This window comes from Alexandromys fortis, unplaced genomic scaffold, assembly GCF_014885135.2.
Source record: "Alexandromys fortis isolate MF-2015 unplaced genomic scaffold, M_Fortis_MF-2015_v1.1 scaffold_13, whole genome shotgun sequence".
Classification (NCBI taxonomy): domain Eukaryota; kingdom Metazoa; phylum Chordata; class Mammalia; order Rodentia; family Cricetidae; genus Alexandromys; species Alexandromys fortis.
Genome location: NW_026067908.1, coordinates 4249583 through 4268578, shown reverse-complemented (window position 1 = coordinate 4268578; position 18996 = coordinate 4249583). Strand labels below are relative to the sequence as shown.

Below are 18996 nucleotides of genomic sequence, written 5' to 3'. Positions count from 1 at the left end.
TGGTCTCTCCTTTTACCATGTGGGTTCCAGGGATCGAACTCAAACCACCAGGCTTGGCTGCAAGTCCCTTTGCTTGCTGAGCCATTTCACCAGCCCTCACTTGCTCCTTCTCAGTCTACCTAAGAAACTCTGACAGTGGCGCCCTGTACCGTACTCCCTCCCATTCTGTGAGCTCATCAGTAGCTCATTCCAGGGCAGGTGGAGTGATGGACAGGTAGATTTACCCCTTTCAGTGTGGCTCTCCATCCCAGGGACGTTTATGTACACCTCCTCTGGGGCAGAGATGAAGGTCAGGACTTCCCCGACTCAAGTTTCTGGACTGTGTGGCATTGCTACTCCCTGCTCCCAATCGATGATCGCGTCCAGTTTCTGTTGGTCTTGAGTTGGTCAGGCCAAGCAAGACAGCTGGGTCCATAACAAGACCCGGGTGCTTTTGCTGGGAAAAGCTCTCATTTAATCTTCTAGACTCCAGCCGATGGTGGTGGCACCCACCTTTAATCCCAGCACTCAGGTGGCAGAGGCAGGCAGACTTCTTCTGGGAGTTCAACGTCAGCCTGGTCTACAAGAGCTAGTTCTTTTTTTTTTTTTTTTTTTGTTTTTCGAGGCAGGGTTTCTCTGTAGTTTTGGAGCCTGTCCTGGAACTAGCTCTTGTAGACCAGGCTGGCCTCGAACTCACAAAGATCCTCCTACCTCTGCTTCCCAAGTGCTGGGATTAAAGGCGTGCACCACCACCTCCTGGCTACAAGAGCTAGTTCTAGGACAGGCCCCAAAGCTACAGAGAAACCCTGTCTCGAAAAACCAATAAATAAATAAATAAATCTCTAGACTCCAATGTCTCTTTAGCCATTCCCACCCTCACCTTAAAAAAAAAAAAAAAGAAAAGACTCAGAAGGGGTGATATAGGACATTTATTGGATGTTTAAGGAACTGATCCACATAGGTCAGGGGTGGGGACAAAGGCCTCTTCAGGGCTGCCTGGAATGTTGCTAGCAGTCACCGGGGCCATGAAGTGGTGCTGGAGGGGACATCTGGGGCCCACAGGTAGCCTTTCATTGCTTTCCAGTCGTGAGTTCAAGGAGTAACTCTGCCTGGGAGAGTTTGCCCCTGGCACCTCCATGGGGATTGTTGTGCTCAAACCTTGATGGTCACGTGACATCTCCTTAGAGCCTGAAAAAACAGCAATCTTGAGGTGGCATCCTCCCGTAGCCCCTTACCCAGCAGTGTTACACCCCTGGCCAATTTCTCTGCTGATGACCCGAGCACCTCAGAGTGTTCACCGTCTTCAGCGAACCATTCACACAGCAAATATTTAACACTAGACATCATTGCGCCTATGTTTCTCCTTAGTAAGGGACGCCATTTCTAGGGGAGAAAGAACAGACCTTCACCATGTCCCTAGGAAGGCTAAAAGCCATTTAAAAATTGCAAGTCCATTTTCTGGAGGAAGACACAGGCTTATTATACAGCCAGTATGCAGAGGAGCCCGGCTGTTTGTAAAAAAATCTGTTATTCTCTGCTTGAAGAACAGAGACCGGCTGGGTGGTGGTGGTGGTGGTGCATGCCTTTAATCCCAGCACTCTTGAGGCAGAGGCAGAGGCAGAAGCAGGCAGATCTCTGAGTTCGAGGCCAGCCTGGTCTTCAGAGCGAGTTCCAGCCAGGACTATACAGAGAAACTCTGTGTATATACACCACACACACATGTGCATATACAGCCCCACACAATGTACATATTCACCACCACACAATGTGCATATACACCATCACAATGTGCATATACACCACCACACATATGTGCATATATACCACCACACACATGTGCATGCATATACACCCCCACACAATGTACATATACACCACATACACATGTGCATATACACCCCACACAATGTGCATATACACCCCCACACAATGTGCATATACACCCTCACACAATATGCATATACACCACCACAATGTGAATGTCCACCACCACACATGCATACACATGTGCATGTCCACCACCACAGGTGCATATACACCACTGTAGGAGCCCGCTACTACAAAGTCAGTTAGAGCACCTGGGATGAGGGTCATTAAAGTCAAGTGAATGTCAGATGGAAGAAAGAGAGACGGAAGACACAGGATAGAATTGGGAGGTCTGTTTGGTCATGTCAAAACAGGCAAACAGCTCAGAGTTTATTTTAGAACTTATAATACACAAAGGCAGAACAAAGCACAGCACAGACAGTCAGTCAGCATCTAACCACAATTGCGTTCCTGTCCTTGAGTGAGCAGTTGCAATTTCTATCTCAATGTCCCTGAGGCTTGGCATCTGAAGTATTCTTTCTGCTAGATAGTGTGCTCTTTTCTCATGGGCAAAATGCTCTTTCCCCTGGGCTTAATCAGAACTTTCTCACAGTCCTCAAGGATGCAGGCAGAGCAAGCAAGCTTGAACACAAATGACTTCTTTAAGTCAGAATTGACTCCAGATGGAAACCGAGTCACACACGGGCTGCCAACACACCACTACACATGAGCATATGCACCACCACACGTGCATATATGCCACCACACATACAAAAAGAAAATAGTAGTTAATTAAAATGAGAGCTACTTAGAGATGGGGGTATAGCTCAGTGGTAGAACACAAGTTTAACACACATGGGGCTGTAGGTCCAACCCTCAGCACAAATGAAAGAGGCGCACGCTTCATTGATAATGCCACGTATTTCAGACTGACTAGGTACCGTGTAAACATTATCTCTAATTTTTTCCTAAGGTTTCTTTACAGATTCGATTTGTTTAACATTCGAGTCTGGGCTGGAGCCACCACCTGCCAGAAACCTGCCAAAATGACAAACACAAAGGGAGAGGGAAGAGACACCTGATACGTGTGTCCTTTACACGTTTTAGAAGATATGTGTCCTCTGCACATTTTAGAAGATACGTGTGTCCTTTACACGTTTTAGAAGATACCTGTCCTTTACACGTTTTAGAAAATACGTGTCCTCTGCACGTTTTAGAAGATACGCGTCCTCTGCACGCTTTAGAAAGCCTGGGGTTGGCCTTTGGCTCTATGTTTGTGGATCTGCAAGAAAGGGACATTGTTGACATCAAGGAAATAGGTCCCATTCAAAAAAGGCGTGCCCCACAGACTACCGGGCCAACAGGAAGAGTCTGCGGTGTCACCCAGGATGCTGCTGTTGAGCTCATGAAGCTGTGCCAGGGCCAAGAAAGCATTCTGAATGGTGAAGGGAAACGGCCAGAAAAGGAAGGAGATGCAGGAGAAGGATGTCTGGGCTCAACTGAAGAACCAGCCCGTTCTGCATCTCTGTGAGTCGACGACAGTGAAACCGAAGCTTCGGGAGCCTGTTCCCTATGAATTCATGGCTTTTAAAAGGTATTAAGAATGATAATAAAAAGACCTCTAAATGATCCAAGAAACCAAAAACAAGGAGCTGGAGAAATGGTTCAGCAGTTAAGAGAACTTGCTTCTGTTCCAGAGGACAGAGTTAGGTTCCCAGCATCCACACTGGCCAGCTCCGGGGAATCCCACGCTCCCTTCTGGCAGCCGCAGACACTGGATCTACAAGCACAAACCCACACGCGGACACACCCATGTAAACATAACTGAAAGATAATTTTAAAACCAAATAAATAAACTGGGTGTGGTGGTGCACGCCTTTAATTCCAGTACTCAGGAAGCAGAGGCAGGTTGGTGTCTGTGCATTTGAGGCCAGTCTGATCTACAAAGTGAGTTCCAGGACAGTCAGGGCTACACAGAGAAACCCTGTCTCGATTCGGGCGGTGGTGGCGCACGCCTTTAATCCCAGCACTCGGGGAGGCAGAGGCAGGCGGATCTCTATGAGTTCAAGGCCAGCCTGGTCTACAAGAGCTAGTTCCAGGACAGGCTCCAAAGCTACAGAGAAACCCTGTCTCGAAAAACCAAAAAAAAAAAAAAAAAAAAAAAAAACCAAATAGGGCTGAGGGATGGCTCGCTCACAACCAAAACAAATAAATAAGCAATAAAAAGAAATAAAAGCAAGACAGGTGGCGGTGGTGCACACCTTTAATCTCAGCTCTTGGGAGGCAGAGGCAGGCAGATCTCTGTGAGTTCTAGACCAGTCCGGTTTAAGGAGGGAGTTCCAGGACAGCCAGGACTCCACAGAGAAACCCTGTCTTGATTTAAAAACAAGCAAGTAAGCAAGCAAAGAAATAAACAAAAACAAAGGAGCTGTGCCATGAGGACAGAAAACTAATATTAGATCCAGGGTACCCATCCACCTGTCTCCAAAGACCTCCACCATCAGACCCTAGTCCCCGAAGGCCTCAGTTTGTGCCTGCGGTGACCAGTCTAGTCGGGGTTTGAAAGGTTCTTTCCTGCTCGGAGATGAGTCACGGCTAATCACTGATACCTGTGACTAACGATGTGATTCACAGATGTCACCCTACGTGTGTGTCATCAAAACGCAGTGGGATCTGGGGTGACTGAGCCCTCCAAGAGTGCGGTGGTGGTGGAAGCCACCATGAAGTTTGAGGCAGCTGTCGTAAAGAACTGTGTGCAGCCTGAAAGGCAAAGGTCTGCCTATGAGCTAGTCTGGGGACTGGAGTGCATGACCGCTCTTCTTGGGGCTTAAGTGTCCTTCCTGTAAGACAGGAGCATCAGAACTGGGTTTCAGGTTCCTTGGGGGTTCTGGACGAGAATGGCTGATTAATGAACTCTTTCCAGAGGAAAGTGAAAGCAAAAGTTGAATTTTTTTTTCTTCTTCTGATTTTTCTGGGTTCCTTAAATGGGCTTGGGGTGGAACATCATCTCCATCCTCACTGTCCTTGTCTGGTCTCCAGACAGAATGGGTAGCCGCTACCTGCAGAGAAGTGGAGCTGTGATGTGTTTGAAGTCCAGGACTGGGCAGAACACAAGAGCAGAACCTCAGTCACCATTCTGATCTAGCTGTTCCTCCCAAAGAATCCACTAAGGAAGTTGTGTGTACTTAGCATGTGTGAGGCCTTGCATTAGATCCCCAGCCCAGGGGGGAATGAGAAGAGGAAAGGAGGGAGGAAAGAGGAAAGTTTCTGTCTCTATTGCAGGTCAGGTTTGGGAGATAGGATGGGATGGGGTGGTGGCAGAATCCTAGGCATGGGGAAGAAACCGTCAGAAGTGGCTTTTTCATAACCACTTGCCAAGGTACCTGCCACACCACCTTTGCCCCATCATTCAGAGAGATAAACACACATACACACACACACACACACACACACGTATTCACACTCACAGACATACACACACACTGACTTACACACACAGACAGACAGACACACATAAATATATACAGACACACATAGACACACATAGACACACACATAGACACACAGACACACAGACACACACAAACATACACACACAGACACACATAAACATATTCAGACATACACATACATATAGACATACACACACATTGACACACAGACACACACACATGCACACACACAGACAGACTTACAAACACAGAAATACACAGACACACACATGCACAGACACACATATACACACAGACACACACAGACATACACACAGACATATACACACAGACAGACATACACATGCACAGACACGTACAGCGATTGCACTTGAAAGCCTGGGAGATCTGCCTGGCATCCCAAACACACACGCTCACTCTCTGTAGGGATTTGGTCATTTCCCTTGCTAAGTCTTGCTTTTTTTTTTCTCCTGTAAAATGGGAACCATGATCTCTCCTGTCTTATCAAAGAGCAAGACAGCAAAGCAAATGGAAGCAGGAGTCTATAAAGGGGAGAAGATCTGGTAAAAAACAAACAGTGTGTGTGTGCGTGTGTGTGCACGTGTGTGTGCGTACATACACACATACATACTCTGGCTTAGTGTTGTGGGTATAGAGGAAAGGGGGGGGCAACACAGTGGAGACCTAGGGACTAGAGCTGCATTTGTTCAGATGGCAGAGGCGAAATCAATCATTTAGTAAAAGGTCAACAGATGCATTTTCCATCTTTGAAACATGAGAAAGAAACAAAAGGAAAGAGTATGTGCTGTCCCAAACCTTGGTGACTAAATAACCCGGCTGGCTGCTGAACGTGGAGAGTCTCCATCTCAACTGTCAAGGACAAACCATATGATCTCTAAGCCAGAAAGGCTGGGGTGGGAGCGGGGGTGGGGAATAGAAAGACCCTGAACAGCCACATCCTGGGCTTGACACAGAGAGGACAGGGCTTGAGAGGCAGAGAGGCATGCTGGAATCCCAGGACCACAGCATCTCTGAGACCTGGCTGTCCCAGCTGTATGTGAGTGACACCCATCTCACCGGGGCAGTGGGGAAGGCTAGGTGAGAGGGTACATGCGCAGTTTCAGAGTACCATCTGGCACACAAGAGGGGCTTCCCTTTCTCAGAACATGGGTAAAGGGAGGGAGAGATGGAGCTGGCCAGTTACTCAATCACTAGGTGACTTTGAACCTGTTTCCTCACCTGTGCGACGAAAGTGGTGGTGACTGTCCTTGTCCAGTGAGCATGCAGAAGAAACTGGAGAGTCCATTCAGGGAGGGTTCGTCCCTGTAACGCCTGTATAAATCTCACTACCCCAGCACATCAGTTCACGTAGCTCCTTGCACTGATAAACTTTTAGCTGGCTTCCTCTGGGACAGGCTGTCCTGATATCTATTGTACCGTCTTCATCTAAAGGAGTCATCTCACAAGGAGGGACCATCAGACACAGAACTGCTGGGTTACAGGACACACAGGTTTTTAGCATACGAAGATCATTCCACGAAGTAGTTGAATCAATTTATATTCCTGCCGGCATTGTGTTATATTTCCTATTTCCCCTCCAGCTTTCTCACTGTTACTGTGACCCATCTCTGAACTTCTGTCAGTGTTTTATTTCTCTTTATTTTACGTGTGTGTTAGTTTGCTTGTACATGTGTAGGTGTACCACGTGTGTGCGTTACCCTCAGAAGGTAGCAGATCCCCTGGCATTAAAGGAGCCTGTGAGCTGTGTGTAGCATGACTAATAAAAACCCAGAGAGAAAGCCGGGCGGTGGTGGCGCACGCCTTTAATCCCAGTCCTGGGGAGGCAGAAGCAGGCGGATCTCTATGAGTTCGAGACCAGCCTGGTCTACAAGAGCTAGTTCCAGGACAGGCTCCAAAACCCTGTCTCGAAAAACAAAACAAAACAAAACAAAACAAAAAAACAACCCAGAGAGAGATTGGGGTTCAACCTGAAGATCAGAAAAGCAAAGCAGTCAGCCACTGGAGAGCTCTTACCGTCTTACCTCTAAGAAGTCCTTAGACTGAAAGATATTAATCGTGCTGCAACTGTGAGTGTTCTCTTTTCTTTTTAGTTTATCATTATTTTCTTTAAAGCCGTGTGTGTGTGTTTGTGGTGTTTGTGTGTGTGTGTGGTGTTTGTGTGTGTGTGGTGTTTTTGTGTGTGTGGTGTTTGTGTGTGTGTGGTAACACCTCTGTTGGAGTCAGATCTCTCCCGCCTTACACAGGTTCCAGGGATTGAAATCACTGTCAGGCTTGCCCAGCCCAGCCAGTGGCTTTATGTGCTGAACCATCTCAGCAGTCCGAAAGGTCCATCATTCTTGAATTGCGTTCTCCTGACTATTAATCTCTTCATGTGCACTGTGAATTTTGTTGTGTTATGGCTGTTTGTTTGTTTGAGATAGTCTCATAATTCCAGGCTGACCTATAACCAAGGGCAACAGTGAACTAACTACTGGTCCTCCTGTTCTTTTCTTCTTTCAAAACAGGGTTTCTCTGTGTAGCTCTGGCTGTCCTGGAATTTGTTCTATAGACCAGGCTGGCCTCGAACTCAGAGATCCTCCTGCTTCTGCTTGGAGTGCTGGGATTAAAGGGGTGCACCACTACCACCACCCAGCAATCTTCCTATTTCTACCTCCCAAAAGGCTGGTATTACAGGCATGTGCCGCCACACCAGGCTTGTATTTGGCTTTTATTATGATTATACTTTTCTCATTTGTTTAAAGGTGTGTTTCTATATTCTGGATATCAGCCCTGTCTTATTTTATGTGCAGTGAGTCCCACTTATCCACAGTAGTTACGTAGTTATGTATTATAAAGTTCCCACAAATGCTGAGTTAGCAAATACTAAAGCACCGCTGAAACAGGCTTGGTGGCAACTTGGTGTTGGAGGAAGGAGGATCAGGAGTTAAAGGTTATGCTTGGCCTGCGTAGTGAGTTACAGGCTAGCCTGGGCTGTATGAGACTTTGTGTTCTAGGAAGAATATAAGATGAGGTTTCTGTGTGCCTTTGGTCATGACATTTTTGGCAATCAATACTTAACTTTTAGGTGCTGTTGATTAAAGACACCTGATTTAATATATATTTCTTTTAAAAATGTTTATTTTATTCTTATGTGTATGGTTGGTTTGCCTGAATATATGTCTATGTACCATGGGCACACCTGGTGTTCTGGGAGATCAGAAGAGGGTATTGAGTCCCCTGGAACTGAAGTTATAAACAGTCGTGAGCTGCCACCTGGGTGCTGGGAAATCTAACCCAGGTCCTTTGGAAGAGCAGCCAGTAGTACTCTTAACTGCTGAGTCATCTCTCCATTCCCATGATTTATTATATATTTTTGATTTATTAACATTGCACTCAAGTCCTTAGGTCAGACATTTAGCATTCTGTGTTCTTCACGAAGCACACAGTGTTCTTATGCTGCGGGGCACTAGACAGCGCTTAGGAAATGTATCCAGAGGCATTTCAACAGAGCGGCTATCAGTGAACATCACAAACATGGAACAAAGTGTCTCTAGACAGACACAAAGAGGACACAAACTTACAGAGTGTAGCCTTGAATGACATCATCTGGGACATGTGCACCTCAAATTTTTGCCACTCTGTACATAACCTCATAAGTGTCTCAAGTACTGATTTTGAGGTTACAAATACATTTTAGTAAGTAAGCAAGTTAAATATACAACCTGAGAAGAGGATTACTATGAAGATAGATGTTTCACACACACCATACACACACACACACACACACCATACACACACACACCATACACACACACCATACACACACACACCATACACACACACACACCACACACACACCATACACACACACACACCATACACACACACACACCATACACACACACACACACACACATGCAATCTTTGTAGTCCATCATTTTTTTAACTTCACATATGATATCTTATATCATTTGTATCTGACTTAGGCAAATTAATCAATTTATTCTTCAGCTCAGGTTTTTTCCCTATCCCTGACTCCACAAGGAGACAGATGAACCCTTCCACTTTCAACCATCTTCAGAATCCTAGAGGAGTTTAGGGCTGTCACTTGTTGCCTTCTTAAAGAAATTTTTAGAAAATGAATCTCTTACAAATGACAACATCCGGAGTTCTCCATCTTTCTCTGAGATGGAGGAATTCTCCACCTGCCCTTCTTCCTCCCTGATGCTCACCATCTTTGCCTCTGCTGCTCAAGTTCCTCCCCTACCTTGCTGGCCCTAGTCTTTGTGGCACCCCCACCAGTGACCCTACTACTGCACGGGTCTCGGTCAGCCCTGCCCACACCTTTATCCACCTCCTGCTCACCCTGCCTTCCCTCCTCTGTCCCACCTCATCATCTTCTTCACTGGCTCAAGGCTGCTTAAAGCGGACACAGTCGGTATCAGGCAGGGTTGTTCTTACACGCCTGCGTTGCCCATGTGTAGCGGGCAGAGGAGCATGCCTTTGAGAGAAGAAGCCCAGGCTGGACCTCATTTCATTTGTCAGCCGGGAGTGAGTCTCCAACCCTCTCTCCGCCCCAATACTCTCACCTGTGATGTGGAGACGACACCCACCTTGGCCACTGTCCACTCAACGGAGAATTTTTTTTAGCTAACATGGGCTTGGATCTTTCACAGTTCCTTGCCAGAGGTTATAAAGTGTGCAGTGTGGGCTTAGGAAAAGGCAATGCATCTTTTTTTGTTCCATTTGGGCTTCTCAATGGCCCAGGCTTGAGGAGGAATGGATAGTCAGGACAGCAGACTATGAGAAATAAAGTCCTGTATTTGCTTTCTGATGAAATGTTGACTTTTGAGAAACAGCAAGTTTGTTGAAAACACTATCTTAGAAAATCCGCCGTGCGTACTCTCTGTGTGAGGATGGAGGTTGAGGGCATTGGGCACCCTGATGAGGACCAAGCACACGAGGTCTGATAGGGTCAGGTCCCAGACCTCCTGTGAAGTGTGAATGGTGCAGAACACTCAGGAGGTGAATGCTCTCGAGCTCATTTCTCCTTTTCCTTTCTTTCACTTTCTTTTATCCCCCCCCCCCCTCTGAGACAGGCCTCACTATGTAGGGCAGGCTGGCTCAGTCTCAGAGATCTGCCTGCTTCCACCTCCTAAGTGCTGGGATTAAAAGGACACTCTCCCATACCTGGCCCTCTAGATCTCATTTCTAATTCTCCCTCCTCTGCAAAGAAAGGTTTGAGCCTGCCCATCACAAGGACACCAGATAGCTTCTCTCTTACCTGTTGTCGCTAAGCTTAAGCCTGGGTCCAGCTTCGTGTGGGGCTTTGAGCTGATGAACAGGTAGCAGAGCACACACGCAGTGACGACGAAGGCCAGAAGGACCACGGCTGCTGTGGAGAGGCCCACGAGAGCGCCCACGCTGGGAAGAGAAGATGACAGGGGGAGAGAGTGCTGGCGAAGGCAGAAGCCTGCATGCTAGGAATCAGCTTCAACTTTCCGGCTATATCTGAGGAATATCAGTGGGGGTCTTCTGCCTGGCTGTGCTCTCCAGCCCATTACATGTGCACACACTAACCCAAGCACACATACAGCAAACTACCACCAAACTGTCTCTGGGTATAATGCAGGCTATAGATATCCAGCCATATTCCCTTGGGTCCAATCATGGTGGGATACTCATACAGTTTCAGTTGCCAGCATCTGTAGCTCTTTGCCTGAGGACTTTCTTAGACCCAGAACAAAATTCTACTCATTGAACAAGTCAGGACTATGGGATAATTAATGCTTCCCTCCCTTGACCTTCCCTTAACCACAGTAGTGTGTACATCCCCAGCTCCTGAGTCTTCTGGGGGTGTAACTCAGGTAATCATTGAACGCTGACTGGCAGACACTAAGCGCTGGTTACCGCTGTGTGACTTGTTGGTAACATAATCTATCCTTGGTGTTTTCTCTCTGACTCATTTTCCCAACCTCTATCAGTGTTTTCTGGGATCACTTTCCATAAAAGACTACTTAGCTGAGTGTAATGGCGCACGCCTTAATGGGAGGCAGAGGCAGGTGGATCTCTGCAAGTTCAAGGCCAGCCTGGCCATAGTGAGTTCTACAATAACCAGGGCTACACAGAGATTTTTGTCTAAAAACCAAACCAAGCAAGCAGCAAAACCTCTTTGTCTCTTTGCACAAACCAACACACCCCAGCTCCCTTTTTTGTATTCCTTTCTTCTGTCTTCCTCCATATTTCCGGTACTGGTTACGCGGTGCTTAGCTCTTGTTGATGCTGAAATGGTTATCTTGGGCCGGGATGTAGCTTACCTGGTGAAGGGCTTGCTCAACTTGCAAGTATGAGGACTCAAGCACAGTACCCAGACCCATGTGGTGGTGTGCACTTATAATCCAAGCACTGCACAGATGGAGACAGGAGGCTGCCTGGCCCACTGAGCAGCCAGTCTAGTGAGCCCAAGGCTAAGGAGAGAACTTTCCTCAAAGGAGGTGGACGGTGTATCTGAGAATCACACCTGAGGTTGACTGCTGGCCCCCACGCATGCAAGTGTGTATGTACAACCACACACACACACACACGGATAGACACATACACACAGAGACACACACAGCTAGACACACACATACTCATACACAGACACATACACACACAGACACACATATACGCACACATGCATTAAAAGAACATCCAGTAATTTTCTCATTTGAGATACACTTATTGTTCACGGGGCTGCCAGTTGGTAGACCCGTGTGCAGATGCTTACCAGTGACTTCTATGAGCACCAGGATGGGGAAGTGGCCTCTGGAACTTTCCAGAGAACTTTTGTGGAATGGATAAGAAGACTGGAGGATGTGTCCCTAACTGGAGGTGAGTTAGGGAGCAAATGCTGTCTCTGAAAATTACTGTCCTTGGTGTTCTGTCTGGGGACTAAAGGTATACAGAGACAGGAACAGGCTCTGAGTGGGGAACCTGGTTTCAGTACCAGACGAACTTAAACAGGTCAGCGTTGTCTAGTGGGGGGAGGCACTGTCCCCAGAGTGGGGTGAGTTCCTCATGAGAAGAGATACACACAGGACAGATGAAGTCAGCACCCTGCTCTGCACAGAGGCCAAACTAGAGGCTTCTGGACTGAGGAGGTTTCACTGCATTGACTCTAAAGGACAAAGACCCGCTGTGACCCCCGAGAAGGCACTGAAGGAGCCCTAACAGGCTCCAAGATCAAGTTCTTTTCAAGGTTTGAATCCCGACTCTGCCATGCGTCAGGGAAAACACGGTTTTGCTTTTCTGATCTTCATTTGTGAATGTTGCCATCTTACCAGGTGGCCACAAGCATGCTGTGAGATGGAGTTTGCACTACCTGGCCACCAACTCTGCCCTTCAGCTGCTTGCCTTCTGTCACACTCTGTTAGAAAGGAGCTGGAAGGAGGTTTTGGTAACTGGGCCAGATGGCGCAGTTATAGCAGCCGCTTCTCTACGGGATGTCTTCTTTCTGAGATGATTAGCTTTTAAAGATGGCTTTTTTTTCTCCCCTCAAACTCTCTCAAAGGATACAGTGTTTACCTGGAGATTTTTTTTTTTATGCCTGCAAGAATGAAATTTCATGAAAAAGGCCAAGTGAAATTTGGAACAAAACAAGGTCTCCATGCCGCAGGGACACTGTCACCACGTGAGCTCTGTCAGAAGCACGTGGTTCAGAGTTCAGAGCACAGTAATCATCCTGAGGACCTTCAGCTCTATGCTTAGCAACTGTCTTGATGTTTACGAACCATATGTTAGAACCCAGGAAGTGGGGTCAGCAGTTAAGAGTACTGGCTGCTCTTCCCGAGGACCAGCATCCCGTCTCCAGCACTCACACGACAGCTGACAACCTTCTGTGACTCCAGTCTCTGATGCCCTCTTCCGACCTCCACAGGCACTGTGTGCACAGACACACCCACCCCACCCCCCAGCGAAAGAACCCAGGAAGTCGCTTCACACATTGGAAACTTTCAGCTGTTTTGGGGGTCACACTGACACAGGATCTGACCTTAAAGCGCTCCCTGTCCAACCCTCCACTGAAACCTGTCTAAGCCACTAAACTTGAGGAACTAAAGCATTCCATTGGGAGAAGGTTTCCAAGACAACAGGAGAGGTCCCCAGAGGTGAGTAGATAGGGAGTGATGGAAGAGAGGGAAGGATTGCCACCTGGGGACTTGGGGGCTTGGGGTCTGTGCTTCTCTGTATCCTGAGGGTACAGCACAGCAGTCAGATGACAACAGTCAGTGTATGGTTTGGGGAGAGCTGAGGACATCAGCTGTCTGTCAGAAGCCAGAAAGGGTTCAGACAGTCATGGAACAGGACTAGTCTGGGTTTGGGGTCATCTCAGCTCTGTCACTTCTCAATGGGGTACTTGCAATAGCAATGTAACCCCTCTTAAGTCTCTCCATCTGTAAAATGGAGCGTTGTCTTAGGTTTTTTTTTTTTTTTTTTTTTTTTTTGATTTTTCGAGACAGGGTTTCTCTGTAGCTTTTGGTTCCTGTCCTGGAACTAGCTCTTGTAGACTTGGCTGGCCTCGAACTCACAGAGATCCGCCTGCCTCTGCCTTCTAAGTGCTGGGATTAAAGGCGTGCGCCACCACCGCCCAGCTTGTCTTAGGGTTATGTATACATGGGAACATGTAACCCACCCTAAGCCCATCTCTGCCGTCATAGTGCTGAAGTCGGGGTTCACTTTGAAACTCTGAGCTTTGCATCCCACACAGATGCGAAAGGAAACCCTTTCCTACTGAGTACCTGCTCAGTGCACTGAGCACCCCGCGTGCAACACAACCACCTCACTCCCTCCTTGCACTTTGCCTTCTGGAAGGCAAGCATTCGTACTGCTCTACCTTTTATATTATCTTATTGAGACAGGATCTCCTGGGGACTTGAGGCTGGCCTGGCACTCACTATGTACCTCTAACTGGCCACAACATCACCCATATTTTCTCTGCCTCAAGTCTTGCAAGTGCTGGGCTTACAAGTGTGAACCACCATGCTTGGAATTTTCCAGTCCACAAACTGGGAGGTTAGCGCCAAGGTTTGTGCCAGGTTCCGAACAGATCACAGCCCCACACCGTTCCTGCACCTCAAAGGCAATCATCTTCCTTCAGTCTTATAGCAGTGCTAAACACAGTGAGACTTCAACAGATACTGTGCTGTTTTACATGGTGTAGGTTCTGCAGCTCTAACCCAGCAGTTTTCAACCCATGGGTCTCGAACCATTTGGGGGTTCACCTAAGGCCATCAGAAAACACGTATTTACAATATGAATCATAACAGTAGCAAAATGACAGTTATGAAATAGCAATGAAAATAACTTTATGACTAGGGTCACCACAACATGAGGAACTGTATTAGAGGGTCGCAGCATTAGGAAGGCCGAGAACCACCCGGGGGCTTGGTGATATGCTCAGTGTTAGTACTTGTTGTGATATGCCCAAGGCCCTGGGTTTGATTCTCACAACAAGAATGGAAGGTCCTTTTGCAGGGAATAATTGGTTTTCTATCCCCATTGCCTTGCACAAAGACACTATAGCGAGGATTATAATAAAGGGATAAACACACGGGAGCAGGCTATTAGTGTGATTCCTTGGGCTTTTAGACAGCAGCCAAATGTGCAGGATACGATAGCCTGGTCGTCTGAAAATGTTTGAGAATTACAGATTGAACACCTTAGAAAAAGCTATCTTTGTCGCTGTAATTGCAATACATCAAGTTGCTTTCATCTCTTTCTTGGTCCTTGCCTCTCTCTGCCTTAATCAGAAATCAGGACAGCGATGGGTCGTTCTCCCCACGGGTAGCAAAAGAGACAGAAAGACTCAGCCGGCTCAGCAGCTAACGATGTTCTTCTCCCACCCAGACAGCACACAGTCTTCTGCTCACACACTGTTAGGGACAGAAAACTCTCGATTACCTCTTTCCCGGAGCAGATTGACGGCCAGGCTCTACTTTGTGGACGAAACCTTTGGAGACTCAGAGGGATTCGGACCTACTGACCCTCAGTGCCATGCTTAGGTCTCAGGGTTGTCAGAGTTGGCCCAAGCAACCCTGCCCCCGAACAGCCAGAGAAACTAAAGTGTGTTCACCCAGACCATGCTCTGTACTGAAACGGCTGGAGCTGGCCTCTGCTACGGCAGCACTGTGTCACACTGGACTTGCAGGGAGCTTTAGTACAAGCATAGGCTACGTTTCCAGGACGCACGCAAGTGTCCAGTAGAGTGAGAGGGAGGGAACAGGCTGAGGCTAGGCTGAGATGAGGGTGGCATGCGGCATCGGTTGAGGATGAAGGCTTGAGGCATACGGTGTGGATGTGGGTCTAGACTAGAGCTTACTGAAGTCATGATGTGGGTTAACAGGGGGGTTTGCAGGCAGGCTTGAGGAGAAAGCTGGGAAGGTGACAGTTAGGACAGGGACTTCGTAAAGCTGGGAATGGGGATGGGTCCAGCATCTGGGACAGCCCCCAGAAGGGTGAGCAACTGTGGGAGGACTAAGGGTAGAGTTTGGGATGCCTCTGTATGTCTGAGATAGCATTTGCTGTTAGGGCAAGAGCTGGCTTGTGATTTGGGATTGGGTTGCGTGGGTGGGTGGGGGCAGCAAGAAGCTCAGAGTAGGGACAGAGGGAGAGTTTCGGGGCAGTGCTGGTCAGGTTCAGGCACGGTTCCAAATAATGGTTGGGGTCAGGATGAAGGAAGAGTTGAGATGGGGCTTCAAGAGTGCGATGGTTAGTGATAAAGTGAGAGGAGGGTCAGTATTGACAAGGAGGAGAAAGGATGGTTTGCGGTATGGGCACTTAGATGAAAGTGGAGGCTTAGCAAGAGGCTAGCCTACAGGTAGGAGAGTGGGTTAAGGGTTCAAGGTGAGATTAGGGTCAGAGCCTGTACCTGAGCCACCACATGTAGCTGTGCTCGTAGGGGAAGAAGCTGTGCGGGTCGTCGCAGCAGTATTTGTGGTCGCGGAAGCCACAGCAGAAGACAGCAGCCGCCTCGCCCCCCGGCAGCGGGCAACTGAAGCCGCGCACCACCTCCTGCTCCGCGCTCACGTAGCTCGAGCAAGAGCCGCTCATCTCGCCTTCTTGGACCCCCAGACGGAAGGCAGGCCAGCGAGGGACTGAGGGAGACCCAACGGATCCCGGGAAAGAGACGGGGGTGGAGGAGCGAGGAGGGGGGGCAGGCAGGCAGGAAAGCGCGCAGGCAGAGGCGCGCAGAGAAAGGCACAGCAAAAGGCGCGGATGCGCGGTGAGGACGGGGCGCCCGGGGACCCGGTGGACAGGTGCGCGGGCGCGGAGGCAGGGGAGCGCGCAGGGACCCAGTTCGAGCAGAGACCTGCCTCCGCCCCCCGAAACACCACACCAGGGCTGGGGAGGCAAAGTGGACACTTGACCTCGACTGCGCGAGGTAACACCTTCCCCGGGCGCCAGGACCCTTGTCGGGAGGTTGTGTGCTACACAGGAGACAGGCAGATGGGGTCCTCTGGGGTTGAGGAATACACTACTCTATTTAACTGGGATTTTCATTGTATAGACGGCAACTGAGTGGGGATCAGAGACAAGTCATTTATTTCCCCAGGCTTCTGAGCCCATGGGATCTCAACCCTGCTGCTGCCTTGTTGGTTCTCAGCAAACCTCTTTCCCAGTGGGCCTCGTGTAGTCCACACTGGCCTTGCCGTCCTGACGACCTTGCCTCCCACTTCCAAATATTGTGATCCCGGGTGTGTGCCTCCACACCCCGCTCTAGTAATCTTTTAAAAGTCTTCATTTCTACCTTCTTTACCTGTGTTTTCTTTCCTCTCCTGGTCCCTCCTTCACCCACAACGCGGGCCTGTTAGCACTTCCTGCTGTTGGCCAGGGACAACAGGGAAGAAGCCTATTCCCTGCCTCAATTAGGGGCTGCAGCCTTCACAACTTGTTCCCAGACTACAAGGGCAACATTCTCATTCCTGTCTGAAGGAGTTTCCAGATCCTGGGTTTCCCCAATGTACCCTGAGAGGGCAGACAGAAGATCACTAAGGACTTACCCAGTTTCTCAGAGCCTTAGCTCTGTGTGTGTGTGTGTGTGTGTGTGTGTGTGTGTGTGTGTGTGATGTGAGTAGGGGAATCATGAATCCGAAGGGGTCTGGGTATAAGCTCAGCTGACTCCTTCCCTGCTCCTCCCTGTACTCTTCCCCCTTTGTCTTCTAAGGCAGCTCCACAGATGCTGTTGTGTTTCCAGTCCTGACTTGGGTACCTGAAAGGGTCAGATCTGGGCCTGCCCTTGAGAAATAGTTTGGTGCTGGTCGGTCGGTGGTGGCGCACGCCTTTAATCCCAGCACTCGGGAGGCAGAGGCAGGCGGATCTCTGTGAGTTCGAGGCCAGCCTGGTCTACAAGAGCTAGTTCCAGGACAGGAACCAAAAAGCTACAGAGAAACCCTGTCTCGAAAATAAAAAAAAAAAAAAAAAAAAAAAAAAAAAAAAAAAAAAAAAAAAAAAAAAAAAAAAAAAAAAAAAAAAAAAAAAAAAAAAAAAAAAAAAAAGAGAGAGAGAGAGAGAGAGAAATAGTTTGGTGGAGGAATCAGAGTGAATTCATAACAGAGAGGTCAGTGGAGGAATCGACACAGGACTCGGCAGAGGACGGGGGATACCGGGATTATAGATGTGGAGGAACTCTATGTAAAAGGACAGGGAAGGGTTTGAGAGGGTGATGACTTTAACGGTCACCATGTATGTAGTAAACAAAAACAATAAACAGAAAAGGAGTCAGATTTGATGGCATGTACCAGTAGTTCCAGGTATTCAGCAGGCTGAGGCAGGAGGATGGCTTGAGCCTGCCAATACAGAGATCATTTCAACAGTAAACAAAAACTTACCTCTGGCATAGAGTACTGTCTGCTTAGCATGCACGAGGCCCCAGAGTCTGTCATCAGTACCTCAAAGCCAAGAGGAACTGTCATTATTCCCAGACAAGCCTTTCCTGAGCTGTGATCACTGAAGACTGAAGAAGGTGCACCTTGACCTCCATCTACCAGAAGAAGGTGGGGGTAGGGGTGGGAAATGGGAGGTTGGGGGTGGGAGTCCTTTGGGAAGGAATGAGGCCTCATCGAGACGAGGTCAGCAAAACTGGGAAGACAAGTCCCCAAACCCTTTTAGGATTATGTCCCCAAGAGAAACAAGCACAATGTCACACAGTCACCCATCAGTGGCCCAAGTACAAGCGGTGGGTGCCATGACTGTCTGACCAGGAGTTCCTTTGGATTCTTGATGAAGCCTAGGGGCCTCTACTAATAATGATGTTTTTAATTGCAAAGGAGACATTATTTAGGATCATACAGGCTGTCAGATGCATTGAGTGGCAATTTAATCCTGCTGTTTAAAGTGTCAACAAGATTGCTGAGTCTACTAAGCACTATAATTTTGAAGTCATTTCTAAAGTGACGGAGCTGTAGACAGCACTTTTGTGCCTTCGTTTTTGTCATTTATTTACATTCTAGAAGGAAGTGCTGAAGTCCAGTTGGGGCTAGTGCTAACAAAGCTGTACTTCCCCCTCCAAGTTCAGACCGTTTCACTGCATCCAAGGATTCCGAGCACTTGTGGTCTTGTGCTAAACTCATCGTTCTCTGGTCTAGCTCCTTCCCTAGTATTTGCTCCTTTGATAGACCTATTATGTTCCTTCATAATATTTTTCTGAAGACATTAATTGCTCACTTATTGCATGCCAGGCAGTGTGTGTGTGTGTGTGTGTGTGTGTGTGTGTGTGTAAGCA

The 18996-nt window shown here is 48.2% G+C and overlaps 1 protein-coding gene across 1 annotated transcript; it reads right to left on the bottom strand.

Moving 5' to 3' along the window:
* Positions 1-916: 916 nt before the first annotated feature.
* Positions 917-17477, bottom strand: Shisal2a (shisa like 2A). The gene is made up of 3 exons (XM_050136433.1): positions 16144-17477; positions 10522-10661; positions 917-1167 (listed from the first exon to the last, which is right to left on the bottom strand). The coding sequence occupies exons 1-3, from the start codon at positions 16323-16325 to the stop codon at positions 920-922; spliced, it is 570 nt and encodes a 189-aa protein (XP_049992390.1). The 5' UTR covers positions 16326-17477; the 3' UTR covers positions 917-919.
* Between the last annotated feature and the right edge of the window lie 1519 nt (positions 17478-18996).